General features: G+C 46.1%; 1 protein-coding gene across 22 annotated transcripts in view; it reads right to left on the minus strand.

Moving 5' to 3' along the window:
* Positions 1-13,561, minus strand: part of PTK2 (protein tyrosine kinase 2) — a 206,076-nt gene that overhangs the window by 45,540 nt on the left and 146,975 nt on the right. For 12 of the 22 annotated variants that reach the window (XM_043483573.1, XM_043483570.1, XM_043483577.1 and 9 more), the window contains 5 exons: positions 11,018-11,074; positions 8,552-8,649; positions 6,375-6,459; positions 2,939-3,039; positions 15-130 (listed from right to left, as the gene is read on the minus strand). In XM_043483573.1, coding sequence (XP_043339508.1) covers positions 15-130; positions 2,939-3,039; positions 6,375-6,459; positions 8,552-8,649; positions 11,018-11,074 — 457 coding nt within the window. Of the gene's footprint in view, positions 1-14; positions 131-2,938; positions 3,040-6,374; positions 6,460-8,551; positions 8,650-9,631; positions 9,653-11,017; positions 11,075-13,561 lie in introns of all 22 variants that reach the window. The other 10 variants (XM_043483576.1, XM_043483568.1, XM_043483565.1 and 7 more) reach the window with 1 other exon arrangement.

Below are 13,561 nucleotides of genomic sequence, written 5' to 3' on the forward strand. Positions count from 1 at the left end.
ATGACCGGTCTCACCTGTGTACAAATCTTTTACTCTCCAGATATGCAAGGGCTGTACTAAGCTGATAGGCATACAGGATCAAAGACGCTAGATCCAAACTGTATTTCCTTACTTGCAGAAACGACCGCAACTTTTTCAACAGTGACCAAAAGGAACAAGAAAAATAATTAGTGTCACAGACTAAAATTCAAGAGCAGAAGAGTTACATTCAACAACGATCTGATCCTTTCCAAATGCATTTTTATGAGAATGCCTTCAATTCTATCCTAAAAATGAAAAAAAAAACCAAAAAACAAAAAAACAAAACAGGCATAGTGAAAGAGACACATCATCACAGAAATCATGCTTAATTATTCTTCATTTGAGATCCAATTGCAAAAATTAGAGTCCTCATGATTATAGACACATTTCTGAAAAAATACAGAAAGATGGTTCCAGAGAATGAATAAAGGTGTGGTATAAAATACCACCAGATAATAAGAGCTGGAGAACAACAAAAAAAATCTAGTTACAAAGCAAGCCTCCTCCACAACCACGGTCAGCCCACCTCCCCAGACCACCCTGTGCCCCAGGCCAACCTGAGCACAAGGGGATGAAGACAAAGCAGGGGCAAGAAGTCCCCCTCCGCCACCAGGGAATCTTGGGTGATGAAGGGTAAAATGGTTATGTGTTTACGGGTGTTTATGCCCTAGGCTTACTATAGTCCGTACTATGACCATCAGGACTAATTCGGCAAAATGCTAATATAGCAAAGAAGGCAGATGAACTCCAATCCTACATAATCTCCCTACACATAAAGGAGAAGCATTATTAAAGATCTAACCCAGAAGAATTAGCAAATTCTCCAAAAACAAAAGCAGAAAAATTATGTGAAGAAAACAATTTATGTAAACACTCCATTTTATTTGGAAAGGTGTGGGAGAGGAAGAAGAGAAATCCTGGAGGCCTTAAAATAATTCCTTCAAGAGAAAGCTTTGTCAGGACTGGAAGTGGCTGGTGACCAAGTGGTTATTTTTTCCCCTCTCTCTTGCTGTTGCCTACAGAAAACACCCAGTGATTTGAGAGTGAAAGAAGCAATGTCAGAGAGGTTTGGGTAAATGGATGCTGAATTTAAGTAAATCAGAACCATTGTTTCACCTTTGGGGGACTTCACTTGGCAGTGTCTTTTAGACCATCTAATATTACCCACGGTTTCTTAGAGCCTCACAGAGCTGTCATCAGAGCTGGGGAGGAGATCAGGGAGGCCGCAGGCAGCGCCCTGTCCCCGGAAGGCAGGGCCAACACCATCGTGAGAGGACGACGGGCCCAGGTCATCTTTGATTCCCAGAAACTAAAACCCTGATTCTCACTAAAAGCAAAACTGCTTGGTGTCTTTCCAGAAACAAGTAATATGTATAATGTATTAGACGGTTAAGCTACTAGATTTCAGCACCAACGTCACATGCAGACACCTGGAAAGTTTACCCCAAGGAGGGCCCATGGAGCCGCCTGGAGACGGACAGAGGGCGGGGCCCAGCGGGCCCGCCCTCCTATGACTCAGCGGCCTGGGTGGGGACCTGTCCAGGTGGTGGTGACACACCTACTAAAGAGCTTCTGGGAGAAAGTCAAATAAGGACATCGCCCACACTCTGCTACGCTTTAAGAAGAAACTGTGACTCACATTAGTTGGTCTGAAAGACACTGCAAAGCCAATTCCCCCAAAGATGAAGCAGTGGTTCTAATGTACCTAAATTCAGCACATTTACCCAAACTCCACTAACATTGCTTCTTTCACACTCAAGTCAGTGGGTGAGTTCTTTAGGCAACAGCAAGAAAGAGGGAAAGAAGAGAACCACTTAGTCACCTGCTGCTTCCAGTCCTGAAAAAGCTTTGGGGTGGGAAGACCCTGCCACCTGCACTGAGCTAGGGGACTACTTGGGAATTTAATGAGGATGCTATACTACTATAGTATGTATATGTACATATATACACACTCTCACATGTATACTACGAGAGTGTATGTCACACACTTCCCTGCGGGTGCAGGCGCGGCGGATAGGGGGCGGGCACCTCTCTGAGTGTGCGCTATATATATGCACACATATAGACACTCTCCTATGTATACTACAAGAGTGTATGTCACACACGTGGTGGATGGGGGGCAGGTACCTCTCTGAGTGTGCACTATATATATGCACACATATACACACTCTATGTATACTATGAGAGTGTATGTCACACACTTCCCTGTGGATGCAGGCATGGTGGATGGGGGGCGGGTACCTCTCTGAGTGTGCACTATGTATATGCACACATATACACACTCTCACATACGAGAGTGTATGTCACGCACTCCCCTGCGGGTACAGGCGTGATAGATGGGGGATCGGTACCTCTCTGAGTGTGCACTATGTATATGCACACATATACACACTCTCATATACTACGAGAGTATATGTCACACACTCCCCTGCAGGTGCAGGCCTGGTGGATGGGGGGCGGGTACCTCTCCGAGTGTGCACTATATATATGCACACATATACACACTCTCATATACTATGAGAGTGTAGTCACACACTCCCCTGCGGGTGTAGGCACAGCGGATGGGGGCGGGTACCTCTCCGAGTGTGCACTATGTATATGCACACACATACACACTCTATATGTACTATGAGAGTGTATGTCACGCACTCCCCTGCAGGTGCAGGCACGGTGGATGGGGGGTGGATACCTCTCCGAGTGTGCACTATGTATATGCACACATATACACACTCTATGTATACTACGCGAGTATATGTCACGCACTCCCCTGTGGGTGCAGGTGCAGTAGGTGGGGGGTGGGTACCTCTCTGAGTGTGCACTATGTATATGCACACATATACACACTCTCTGTATACTATGAGAGTGTATGTCACACACTCCCCTGTGGGTGCAGGTGCAGTAGGTGGGGGGTGGGTACCTCTCCAAGTGTGCACAGCTCCATGATGATCCAGACGGGGTTCTCTGTGATGACTCCAATCAGCTTCACAATGTGAGGGTGGTCAAACTGACGCATCGTTACTGCGGAGAAACAGGTGTCCAAAACCGTCATTCTTTTGAAGATCTTTCAGTTTCCTGAAGACGAGTTCAGTTAAGACTCGGGGCTAATGGGAGTTCCCTGGCGGTCCGGTGGTTAGGATTTAGCGCTTTTCACTGGCTGAGAAAACCTCCTCTCTTTTTCCAGGGACAAATCTGACCTGAGGCTAAGTTTCCAGGTTTTCCTCTGGAAACCTGACCAAGCTGGAATGTGTGATTCATTCTCTAAGAAATACCCTTCATGGTAAAACCCCCTGATTGGTAAATTGCTGGTGGGGCAGCAGGCACGTTCCTGAGTGTGAATGCAGCTGGGCGTTCCCTGCAGGGCCCCGGAGCCCATGCCGGTGGCTTTGAGAGGATTTCTCCTTGACCCAAGAGGCTCCGGCATCCACCACTGTGGCTGCATCACCTCCCAGCGCTATCAGGGCTAAGAAAGCAGTTCCTGGACCACTGTGAGGACTTCCCTGTGGGGAAATGCCAGCATGTGGCTTCCAGGCCTGAACTCCTTTCAGAAAGTCTGACGCCAGACGTGGCCTGTGGCCGTCGCGTGAGTGTGACTGCTTTGCTGAGCCTAAGATGACCAAGAGGGCCCTGCACATGTACACACATACCTAGATATGGGGACCTATTTTTAAGCATGTACACATTTCTAACATCAGGTTAAGGAATCACCCGCACAGTCCACTAGGATGACTGAGACGCAGGACAACATTCCTAGAACTGTCGAACCTCAAACCTGGAAGCAACTTTACAGGCAACCTAGCACAGTGGTCCCCCCAAAGCACCCGGATTTCACAGACTACTGATACGAAAAAAAAATTTTTTTTGATTTTGGGGACCAATTCAGGGTTGATTTTTACTCTGCCAAGCAAAGACACAAGCAACACAGCAGGAGAAAATATCTCATCATACCCACTTTAGTATGGAGCCCAGTGTGGACTGCAGCTCAGTGCTGGGTCTGTCTGGGGAGGACAGACCTCTCTGCTTTCACTCTGGACACCACACAGCTGACCCTCCGTATCCACAGGGGATGGGTCCCAGGACCCGCGGGGGGGAACCAACATCTGTGGGCGCTCAAGTGCTTCTGACAACAGCGGAGTGCTTGCATGTGGCACGTGCACAGCCTCCGTATACTTTGCTTGTCTCCTGTAACACCTAGTACAACGTAAAAGCCATGTATGCAGATGCCAGAGCATAGCAAAGTCAAGTTTTGCTTTTGGGGACTTTCTGGAACTCTTCTTCTCAATATTTTCAACCCACAGTTGGTTGAACCTGTGGATCTAAAACCTGTAGATATGGAAGACTATATGTTACCATCATACCCAAGGACCACACTGGCTCTTCTTGCAGACTGACTACACCCTCACTTGAGAGAACTCAAACCCTTAAGGTAGTCTCCCCTCAATTTTTCCCACACATTCCAAAAATAGGACCTGGTAGTTTAAAGCAAAGAAACAAACAAAAAACACAACACACAGCAATACCTGGAGCAAAACCCAAAAGGTACCACTGGATGTCATCTGGTCAGTACAGTTCATCACTTCAGTATAGTGTGGTGGCTTGGGACAGACATTCAGGAACCCAGTATATTTACTCGTACTTTCAATTGACTTACCATCACTTTCGGTTTATGTCACCCTTAACACACAGTTAACAAGCTTTTACATCTCCTCTGGAGTAATTATTAAAAACACCACACAGTGTAGGGCTAAGAGGAGACCCGTGCGGTCACTAGGAAAGTCCATCCTCACTGGGCTGAAGCCCATCAGCTGCAGCAGTTTGACTCATTCACCCAGGGCCAGAAGCGCGGGCCAGGGTGGCTGCTGGCTTCCACAAACTCAGAGTCACTGGAACACATCTTGCTGGCTCCTTTTCGAGCAGTCTGTGGCTCTTCCACACTCTGACGGCAGAGCTGAGCATCCGTGACAGGGACCACCTGGCCTGCAGAGCCCAGGATATTTACTATGTGGTCCTTCAGAGAAAGAGTTTAATGACCCCTGATCTAAGCCATACTGCCACTCTTACATAGAGAGCCTGTCAAACCCTACAGGATTTTAGGTATACTGCCTGCAGCGTGTTTCTCTGAAATAACAGCCTTTCAGAAAAGAAGACAAGGTTAGTTTGACCTGACTACTACAAAATGCTAAAATTGGTTTTTGTAATGATGATTCCAAAGTCTTACAAAAATTACAAGATAATACCTACTCGCAAAAATTTTAGAGAAAGGTAAGCAATTTTTAAAAATGTGCATTTTTGAAAACATATAATGTATTTTACCACCAAAGGAAAAGCACAGAGGCTGTTGGGTAATGACGGCTGATTTTCAGTCTCTGTTTCCTCAGCTGCGACACCCCGAAGAAGCACACTCATTCAGACGGAAGTCATCACCAGGCCCTGTCTTGTACTCCAGTTAAAGACCCAAGAACAGGATCAGGACTTGCTCTGACTCAACTGATGAACTGACCATCTGGTTTATTCCATGACTTATCACTTATTGGACTGCTGGGTGGTAAATATTTATTGAAATTCCATGTACATATAATGAAAGACACCAAGTTTCATTCATGCGACCAACAGCTAAAACCACCTTCTGTGAGTTAAGCCCTGTGCTGGCTCTGGGTCTGAACCACGAGTAAAACAGACACGGTCCCTGTCCCCACTGGGACTTATAGTCTAGAGGAAGAGAGAGGCATCGTGTATTTAATTACGGACACTTGGGAAGGGAAAGACGGGCTCCCGTGACAAAGCCTCTGAAGGAGAGACCCTTTAACTCTGCTGGTCAGGAGGGACAAGCTGAGTGGAAGCAGGATTAAGGACCCAGCCTGAGGCAGGTGGGAAGGAGCAGACATGTGCACACAGGCAGGACCAGGGCCTGCTCTCCGCGGGTCTGTCCTCAGGAGAGGACCAGCCACACACGACTCTACAGCAGCCCCTCAGGATGGTCTGGGCCCTGCTCCCCACTCATCCTCGGGTTCCATCCTACAGGGACTGTGTCTGTCCTGATCACCGCCCAACTCCATGGCCTGCGGGCATCACTACATCCACCCAAGCCCAGTGTGGAGATGGTTACGGTACAAAGTGCCAGGGGATAAAGGGGCAGTAAGTCAATCTGCCTTCACGCCCCAAAAATGTGACAGTCGACCTGGAGAACTCTGTACCCATGAGCCTCGACAAAAACAGATATTAACTGCATGGCAAGAGAATAAATGTAGCTGCCTCATAAAAGTCAAAACATTGTTTTTCTTACTTCTTTAGAGACTGTTTGGATTTCACAGACAGAAAGTCAAAATGGAGTCCCACAGAAATGTCTAGAAACTTACAGGCTTCTTGAAGGAATTTCTCTCTCACGCTGTCCGAAGTACAGTTTTTACATGTTTTAATTGCAACTGCCAAAGCTGGATTCTCCTGTGATGGGGACACATGGAACAAGAGGTCTCTGTGTTAATCAGTGGGCATGTTCAGGAAAGGCAGTTTATTCTGCAACTCTGTGGATTCTGGATCAGACAGAATCAGAACCATACAACCTTAACAGTGGGAGGAACACTTAAAGTCCTCTGTAGAAAATCCCCAGAAAGCAGACATGCAGGTAAAATGCTGCAGGTGACTCGTGTCCCACAAACACCTCCCCCACCCGCGGTGCCTCCAGGACTCCTGCGGGGGCTCAGGCTACACCAGGAACAAGGGCTGGCAACCCTGAGCACCGCCAGCCAATGTCCCGGCAGAGGACACAGACAGACACCTCGAACAAGACACTGAGACTTCACGTAACAGGTTAGAAGGTAAGCTCCCGGAGACAGGGGAGAGGGGACGAGAGCAAAGACCTGCAGGAGGGGAGGGGGCAGCCCTGTGGCTTCTACCCTGAGTGAGAGCCCCCGTCCCGGGACAGGGTCTGGGCAGAGGAGGGCCTTACTGACCTTGGCCAGGAAGGAACGCTCCAGGGAGGTGAGGGGAGGCGCAGGAGCTGTGGAGGGCTGGGGGGTGACGGGGGAGAGGATGCCAGGCTGAGCGGGAGAGGGCAAGCTGGGGTCTCTGAAGCTGACCAGAAGCCCAACTCTGAATGTGACGGGCTTGAGATGTTGGTGGGACAGCGAGTCACACTGGAGAGTGGACGTCAGTGCTGAGTGGGGTGGGGAGGGGTCCTGGAAGTGGCCGCAGTTCAGACAGTGGTGGAAGCAGGGGCTAGACAAACCACACAGGGAGACAGAGGTGTGAAGATGGAACCTCCCAGCCCCTCCACACCAAGAGGTCAGGGAGAGGGGCGACACACCAAGGTTGGGAGTGGCAAGAAACCACGAAAACATGTCACCCTGGGAGCCAAAGAAGCTGAACTTCCTCGTCCAAGTTCAAAAGAAAAGTAAGAAATAAGAGGCCACTTCAAGCAAATCAATTAAAAAAAAACACCAGGGAAGATTTTAACTGGAAATGTATGTGCTTATCCTATCCTTGGCTTTGGGTGGTCCCTTCCAGAACCACCCATTTCTCTTATTTCAGGTGCCCTGTTTGCCAAAAAAAAAATCATTAGAACAGCACCTGATTCATAGATTGTGTTCAATAAATATTTGTGGAATTAATGAATGCTTTAAATATTGTTCTTTTAAATGGAAATGCTCACCTACAAGTCATGGTCATGGTGCATCTTTTTTTTGCATATCTTAAAAGTATCCTCAATTGCATTAATTTGTTTTAGATTTCAGGCTAACTGTACACTGTGATTCTAAAGGAAACGCTCTCAAACCAGAGTGATATAACAGGCCACAAGACTGTAACACAGACTCGTGGGACTGCAGTCCCTCTCCGACCCTGTGGGAGGTGTGCCCTGGCGGCAGGACCACTCAGGAGGGAGAGGTTGCCAGGCCCCCGGAGGAGAGCAGCCGGCTGGTACAGAGGTCTGTCTGCTGAAAGTCTGAGCTCGGGGCCTTCTGAGAGTCACCAGCAACACACCACACAGCTCTGAATTTTAGAGAGAAAACTTCTAGGACCAGCACCATGACTTCTACCTCTGTGTGAACCTAAGGCTGACTAATATATTTTAGAAATGACACAAAATGCCCATTTTTACAAGAGAACTGAATAATAACAGAAACTTCCGTAAGACCATAAATCAGTCAATCCTGTCAGTTCACACTCAAATATTGAACATGGTGCTTTACGACAGTAAAAAAACTGCAAAAGAAGCACTGCTCTCTAAAGATGCATGTCTTCAGATAGATGCTAAGCCTGAGATTTCGGGGCAGCACGTGGGCAAAGGGCTATAGGACTGTTACTGATGACAGAGGCTGAATGAAAGATTAGAACAAATAAAAGACAGAACCAGCTCTCAGGAGCTAATTTTGCCAGTTTGGGTTTCTGAACATAGCAAGTGAATTGACATATATGATAAGCCTTGCAGAGGACAACAGCAAATATCCTGAAGAAGCAGGGCCTCATGAGGACAGACAGGAGTGGGCCATGAGGGGGGCGGGGCAGGCACGGTGTGGGGCCACCCGAAAGGACCTACCGGGCTCGTGTAGGTGCCCTGGTGCACGTCTCCAAACTGGCCCTCTCCGATGCACCGGCCGAGTTCTATTCTTTCTCTCTGAATCTCATAGTCCCTGGCTGCAAAACATGATCCACACACCAGAAGACACTTCAGTGCAACATCCCCAGTGCAGAAAACACAGGACAGATTTCATTTCATCATCATCGATGAGTAAGAATTTCATCGGTAGCACATCATTCTATGAAAATGCTTTAAAAGGAGTGGAATTCTCTTAAACTAGTATTTTAAAAGGAATTTATGTAGCTGTTATGGCACTGCTTAAATTATCAAAATGATGAGTTTTATACAAGGTAGATTTTTTTTTCATATTTTTGAATGTCTGATTCAGTTGATTAATTCGATAGTCTGCTAAATAATTGCTCCAAGTTTATATATGTTTAATTAATACATACTATTAGTTCAGGTATTAATATATGAAGTCTAAAAAATGGTTATTTAAAGCAATTATTTCACAAGTAACTAAAGTCTGTAGACATGAGGGAAAAAATTGTGGCATGAGTAATTTTGTGTTTTAAAAGTTTAAGAGTGTTCCACTTCATTATAATCCTATCTATATTATTCACGGAGCTAAACGAGTTTAAAGAGGTAGCTTCTAGGACCAGCTTTAAGTCAGAAGATTTGGGAACAAGGTTGAATGTATCACATAATAGATTACAAGTATTTTATATTTTTGAGAGCATCAGCCTCAAATTAATGTATTCAATTGTCATGATTTATACAAACCCAATTATTTGGAGGCACATGGAAAGAAACTACCCACTGAGAACCTAGGAGATGATTCTAATCCAATGACCTGCTTGGTATTTTGATTTCTTCTAATTTGTCAAATTAGAAATCACATGGAAAATTCAACTCAAATTTTAGATGGTCATTTTCCTCTTTAAAATCACTTTAGCTGGTAGTTCCATTGATTTAACAGCATGAGTAAACCAATGAAAAAGTTTAAAAATAAAAGTTAACTGGAAACTGAGACATCCCATATCATTCCATGGGTTGCAATTGCAAGCAAATGCAGTTATTTTAAAGGAATCCTGTTACCTTCATCTATTCCATAGCTTTCTGTATCGCAATTAAGAGAGAAAAAAAGTGAAGACCTTGCTTAGAAATAACTAATAGCAATCAGGTTAACAACAAACTCGGAGAGTACATTTCAATATTTACTTTGTTAAATATTTTGACTACGAATATGAGTCAAAAAAAGAGGACCAAACACAAGTAACAACACAATATCCTCAAGTTAATGCAATGTGATATACAATGCTTCACATTTCTATCCCATAAACTCCTTATATGATAAGCCATTTTTCTGGGGTTTAGATAAAAGTTAGCATGTTGGACATTTACTACTCAACTATGAATAATATACGAATAAAAATTTGGATAGTCTGCAAGAATGTACGAAAGACTAAGACTTGAAACCAAAATTTAAACATTTTTCTGAATTGCTACCACAAGTCAGAGTAAACCCATTTAATTCTCAACTCTTGACTCCGTTTCAAATCACCAAACCAGGAGCTGTTAGAATGAAGTTCAGCCCCTCCACCCCCACCTTTTACCCCACAGAATAACCCACAGGGTTCAGCTGGACTGGGCTATTTCCCTTTATTTTGGTAAATCTACTCAACATGTGTAGGAAATCTATTGAGAACAACTTTCAAAGTATTTATACAACAGGGTAAAGCACCTGAAACATTTCACAAACACACAGAGCTTTACTGAAACCAGGATATTAGATGCTGAAATATTAGGCCTCGAAGGCTTAAGGTGGACTCCTAATCAGGCCTCTTTAAGAGGTAGGGTTAACTTTTTTTTAATTGAGATATGCCCTTGAAATTTTCTAGAGCTGGGACTATATACACCCCACCTGGAGAGCTGGGGCTCCCAGGCTCTCCTCACCAGCAGAGGGTGACACTGCTGGGCTGCTGGGGGGCGGGGGACGGCGAGGAGTCCTGCTCTCCCCACACCTCCCACCCCGCGCTGGAAGGACCGGACACAGGAAGCTCTTTGTAATTGCTTAGTCAAGGGCAATAAGAAATGAAACCTCAGAGGGGAAATGTGATTCATTAAAAGGTGTGCATTCAAAGAACTGTATGTGTGTGTGTGTGTGTGTGTGTGTGTGTGTGTGTGTGTGTGCGTGTGTTTAAATACTAATTTCCTACAGACAGGAAATGTTTTAATCATTAAAGGTTATATATTATCCCAGAGCAAGAACACAAGATTACAAAATCCCCATAACTGAACTGACTTACAATAGATATTTGAGTTTCAGGCTTCCGACCTGGCAGTGGGCATGGAAGGCTGCAGAGAGTATTCCTACTATGAACTCAATAAGGTATTAAATGGACAATAAACACCTAAAACATTTAAACACAAGATATTTAAACTCTGTCAAATCTGAACAGGAGCAAAACCAGAGCTACTCACTGGAGGGCATGGTGTAAGTGTCCTCTTCATCAATGATCTCAGCATAATCGTCCGTTTCTGCAGGAGAGGAAACATGTACGTTGGAAGAGGTTAAATCTCAGACCCCCTGGCCTTGAACTAATTTGAAAAGGCAAAATGATGCCTGCATCCCTGCTATGCTGACATATTCTTAAAACACTATTACTCAATTTTTGCTCACACACATGAGTCATTTATGGAAATAAAGGTGACATCATGGTCCACCATGTCATAATACACAGACTTGTTCCTCGGAGAACACACAGACTGCCACAGAAAACCCTGTGGAATACAGAAGACAGCCATGACTGTGTGCATGAGTCAAACGCACCAAGCAGTCGGGCTGACCGTGAAGCCCTGCCTCACTATACCCAGCACACGCGTGAAGCCGCACCGCCGTCCACTGGGGCTTCTCCAAGCACAGCTCAGACTTCATTCGCAGTCAGACCTCATAGCATATTCTGCATGTTCTTCGGAAAACAAAATGGCTAACTTATTTTATCTGTTCAGGGTGAAAGCAATCCAGGAATTGCCCTTGTAACTTTTCACTCAGATATTTGAACAGTGTATATTCATGTCAAAAGGGTAAAAGAAAAAAAAAAAGGGTAAAAGATGTGTCAAAAATAATAAAATCAGAATAGCAGAGAAATTGAGTTCTTCTCTGGTGTAATGTCAAGGAGTTCCAATGCTTCCACTAATTCCTCTCAGTAATGCAGGAACTTAACGACCCACCTCCATATTAATGGGGGGAAACTCCTTTTGAGGAAGCCACGCATTCACTTGGATAATAATTACACTGAAAATCACTCAGATCTTCTCTGTTTTTCTCATACTGGAAAGAGGAAAACCTTGAGCAGCTCTGTGCACAGGGTTTAAGCTGCTGGGCCAGCACCAGAGGCGGTAAGCTCTAAAGAATTAGAAGTTGTCTCTTCTGTGCTGCCATTATTACTTCATTCAGATATCAAGATGATAGAAACCAAAGACAATAGTGACTATATACTGTTTATATTCACTAGGATGTCAACTGTTCTGCATACTGCTATGCTAACAACTGAGATCAAATGGAAGAGTAGTTGGAAGAATTCATTTCTTAATTTGTCATCATTAAAAGTAATTCAAGTAACAACAAATTCAACTGGCAGAACATAAAGTCCATAAACAGGCATTCCTTTAGGCATTTAGGAAATGTGACCTATTCCTAAGTCCTGTATGACAGGTGGATAATTTATGTTATTCTTATGTGTTTATAAATATTACTACTTTCAGGATTAAAGAAAAAAATTATTTAATCTATCCCACACCTTACATTCCTACATTTCTCCCTCCTATCCTGTTCTCAGTGGATACCAGGAGTGGGTGGTGGTTTCTAGGTCTGCAGCCTTGCTTTTGTGTAAGGTGGCTGAGTGCCTCCAACTAATTTAAAAAAAAAAAAAAAGAGAGAACTCAGAAAAAAAAAAAAAAAGGTGGCTGAGTGGAAACTGTGACATGAAATTGGGGACAGAGTGTGCCACCAAGGCCGCGGTGAGGAAGAGGACTAAGTGGGGGACTGTGTCAGGCTAAGGCCACACAGGCGGACCCTCAGCTGTCCACACCGTCTGCAGTGTGGCAACTCGATTTCCTGCAACCACAGACCCACCCCCACAGTCCTCTTTCACATAAACCACACACCCCCTTAGAGGCAAAACACATTAGCTGACCCTGAGGAGGCCAGATTCTGCTGCAAAACTGCCCAGAACGCTAGCCACGCCTCCCTCTCCCAGCCGCCCTGTTACCAGAGCTGCCCTGGAGTCATCAACAGCCCCTGCCCTGGGCTCTCGACTCCACTAAGATGTCAGGGGCCCAGGGCTCAGCGGGCTTCCCAGGGCCGCTGGGGTCACCATCTGCCTGTCCTTCCGTCTCCCTAAGTAACAATGTCTGCCGCCTGGGTGCCACCTGCTGAGAGACCCCTCCTGGCCCCCAGTCACTCTCGATCACGCTGCCCGATGTGCTTTGCTCAGGGCCTGTCACTACCAACTCTCTGATGGTCCTCTGGTTCTTTGACAACTGTCTGTCCCATCGGGAGCAGAGCCCCCGGGGCAGCGGGCCCTGCTGTATCTCATCTACTGTCATGTTCTCAGCCTGCAAACCAGAGCTGGCACAGGGGAGGCACCTGGTGAGCACTCACTGAACAGAAAGCAGGCGTGCACTCCAGTTATGCGTTGGGGTGGGGGTGGGGGGCAAGCCAGGCAGAGCTGCACGTGGGCGCCCACAGCCCCGTCTGGGCACCTGTCTGTGCTTCGGTGGCGCCCTCGCGTGTCCGATGAGAACACGTCCACCTACGGGGTTGTCAGGAAGACTACAGAGGCGCACATCAAGCTTCGGTGGGCCCTGCAGATGACAGGTGACTGAGGGCTGTGGTCTCCCTGGTGCCCTCCACTTCTGAGGCCTCCCTGGCAGGAGCCCGCCAGGCAGGGCTACAGCGGCTCCCAGGACTGCCTCTTTTTATGAAACCCTTGGCAGAGAGACAACCTCTGAACTGGTTCTCAG

The sequence above is a fragment of the Cervus canadensis genome, chromosome 12 (genome assembly GCF_019320065.1).
Source record: "Cervus canadensis isolate Bull #8, Minnesota chromosome 12, ASM1932006v1, whole genome shotgun sequence".
In the NCBI taxonomy this organism is placed as follows: Eukaryota; Metazoa; Chordata; class Mammalia; order Artiodactyla; family Cervidae; genus Cervus; species Cervus canadensis.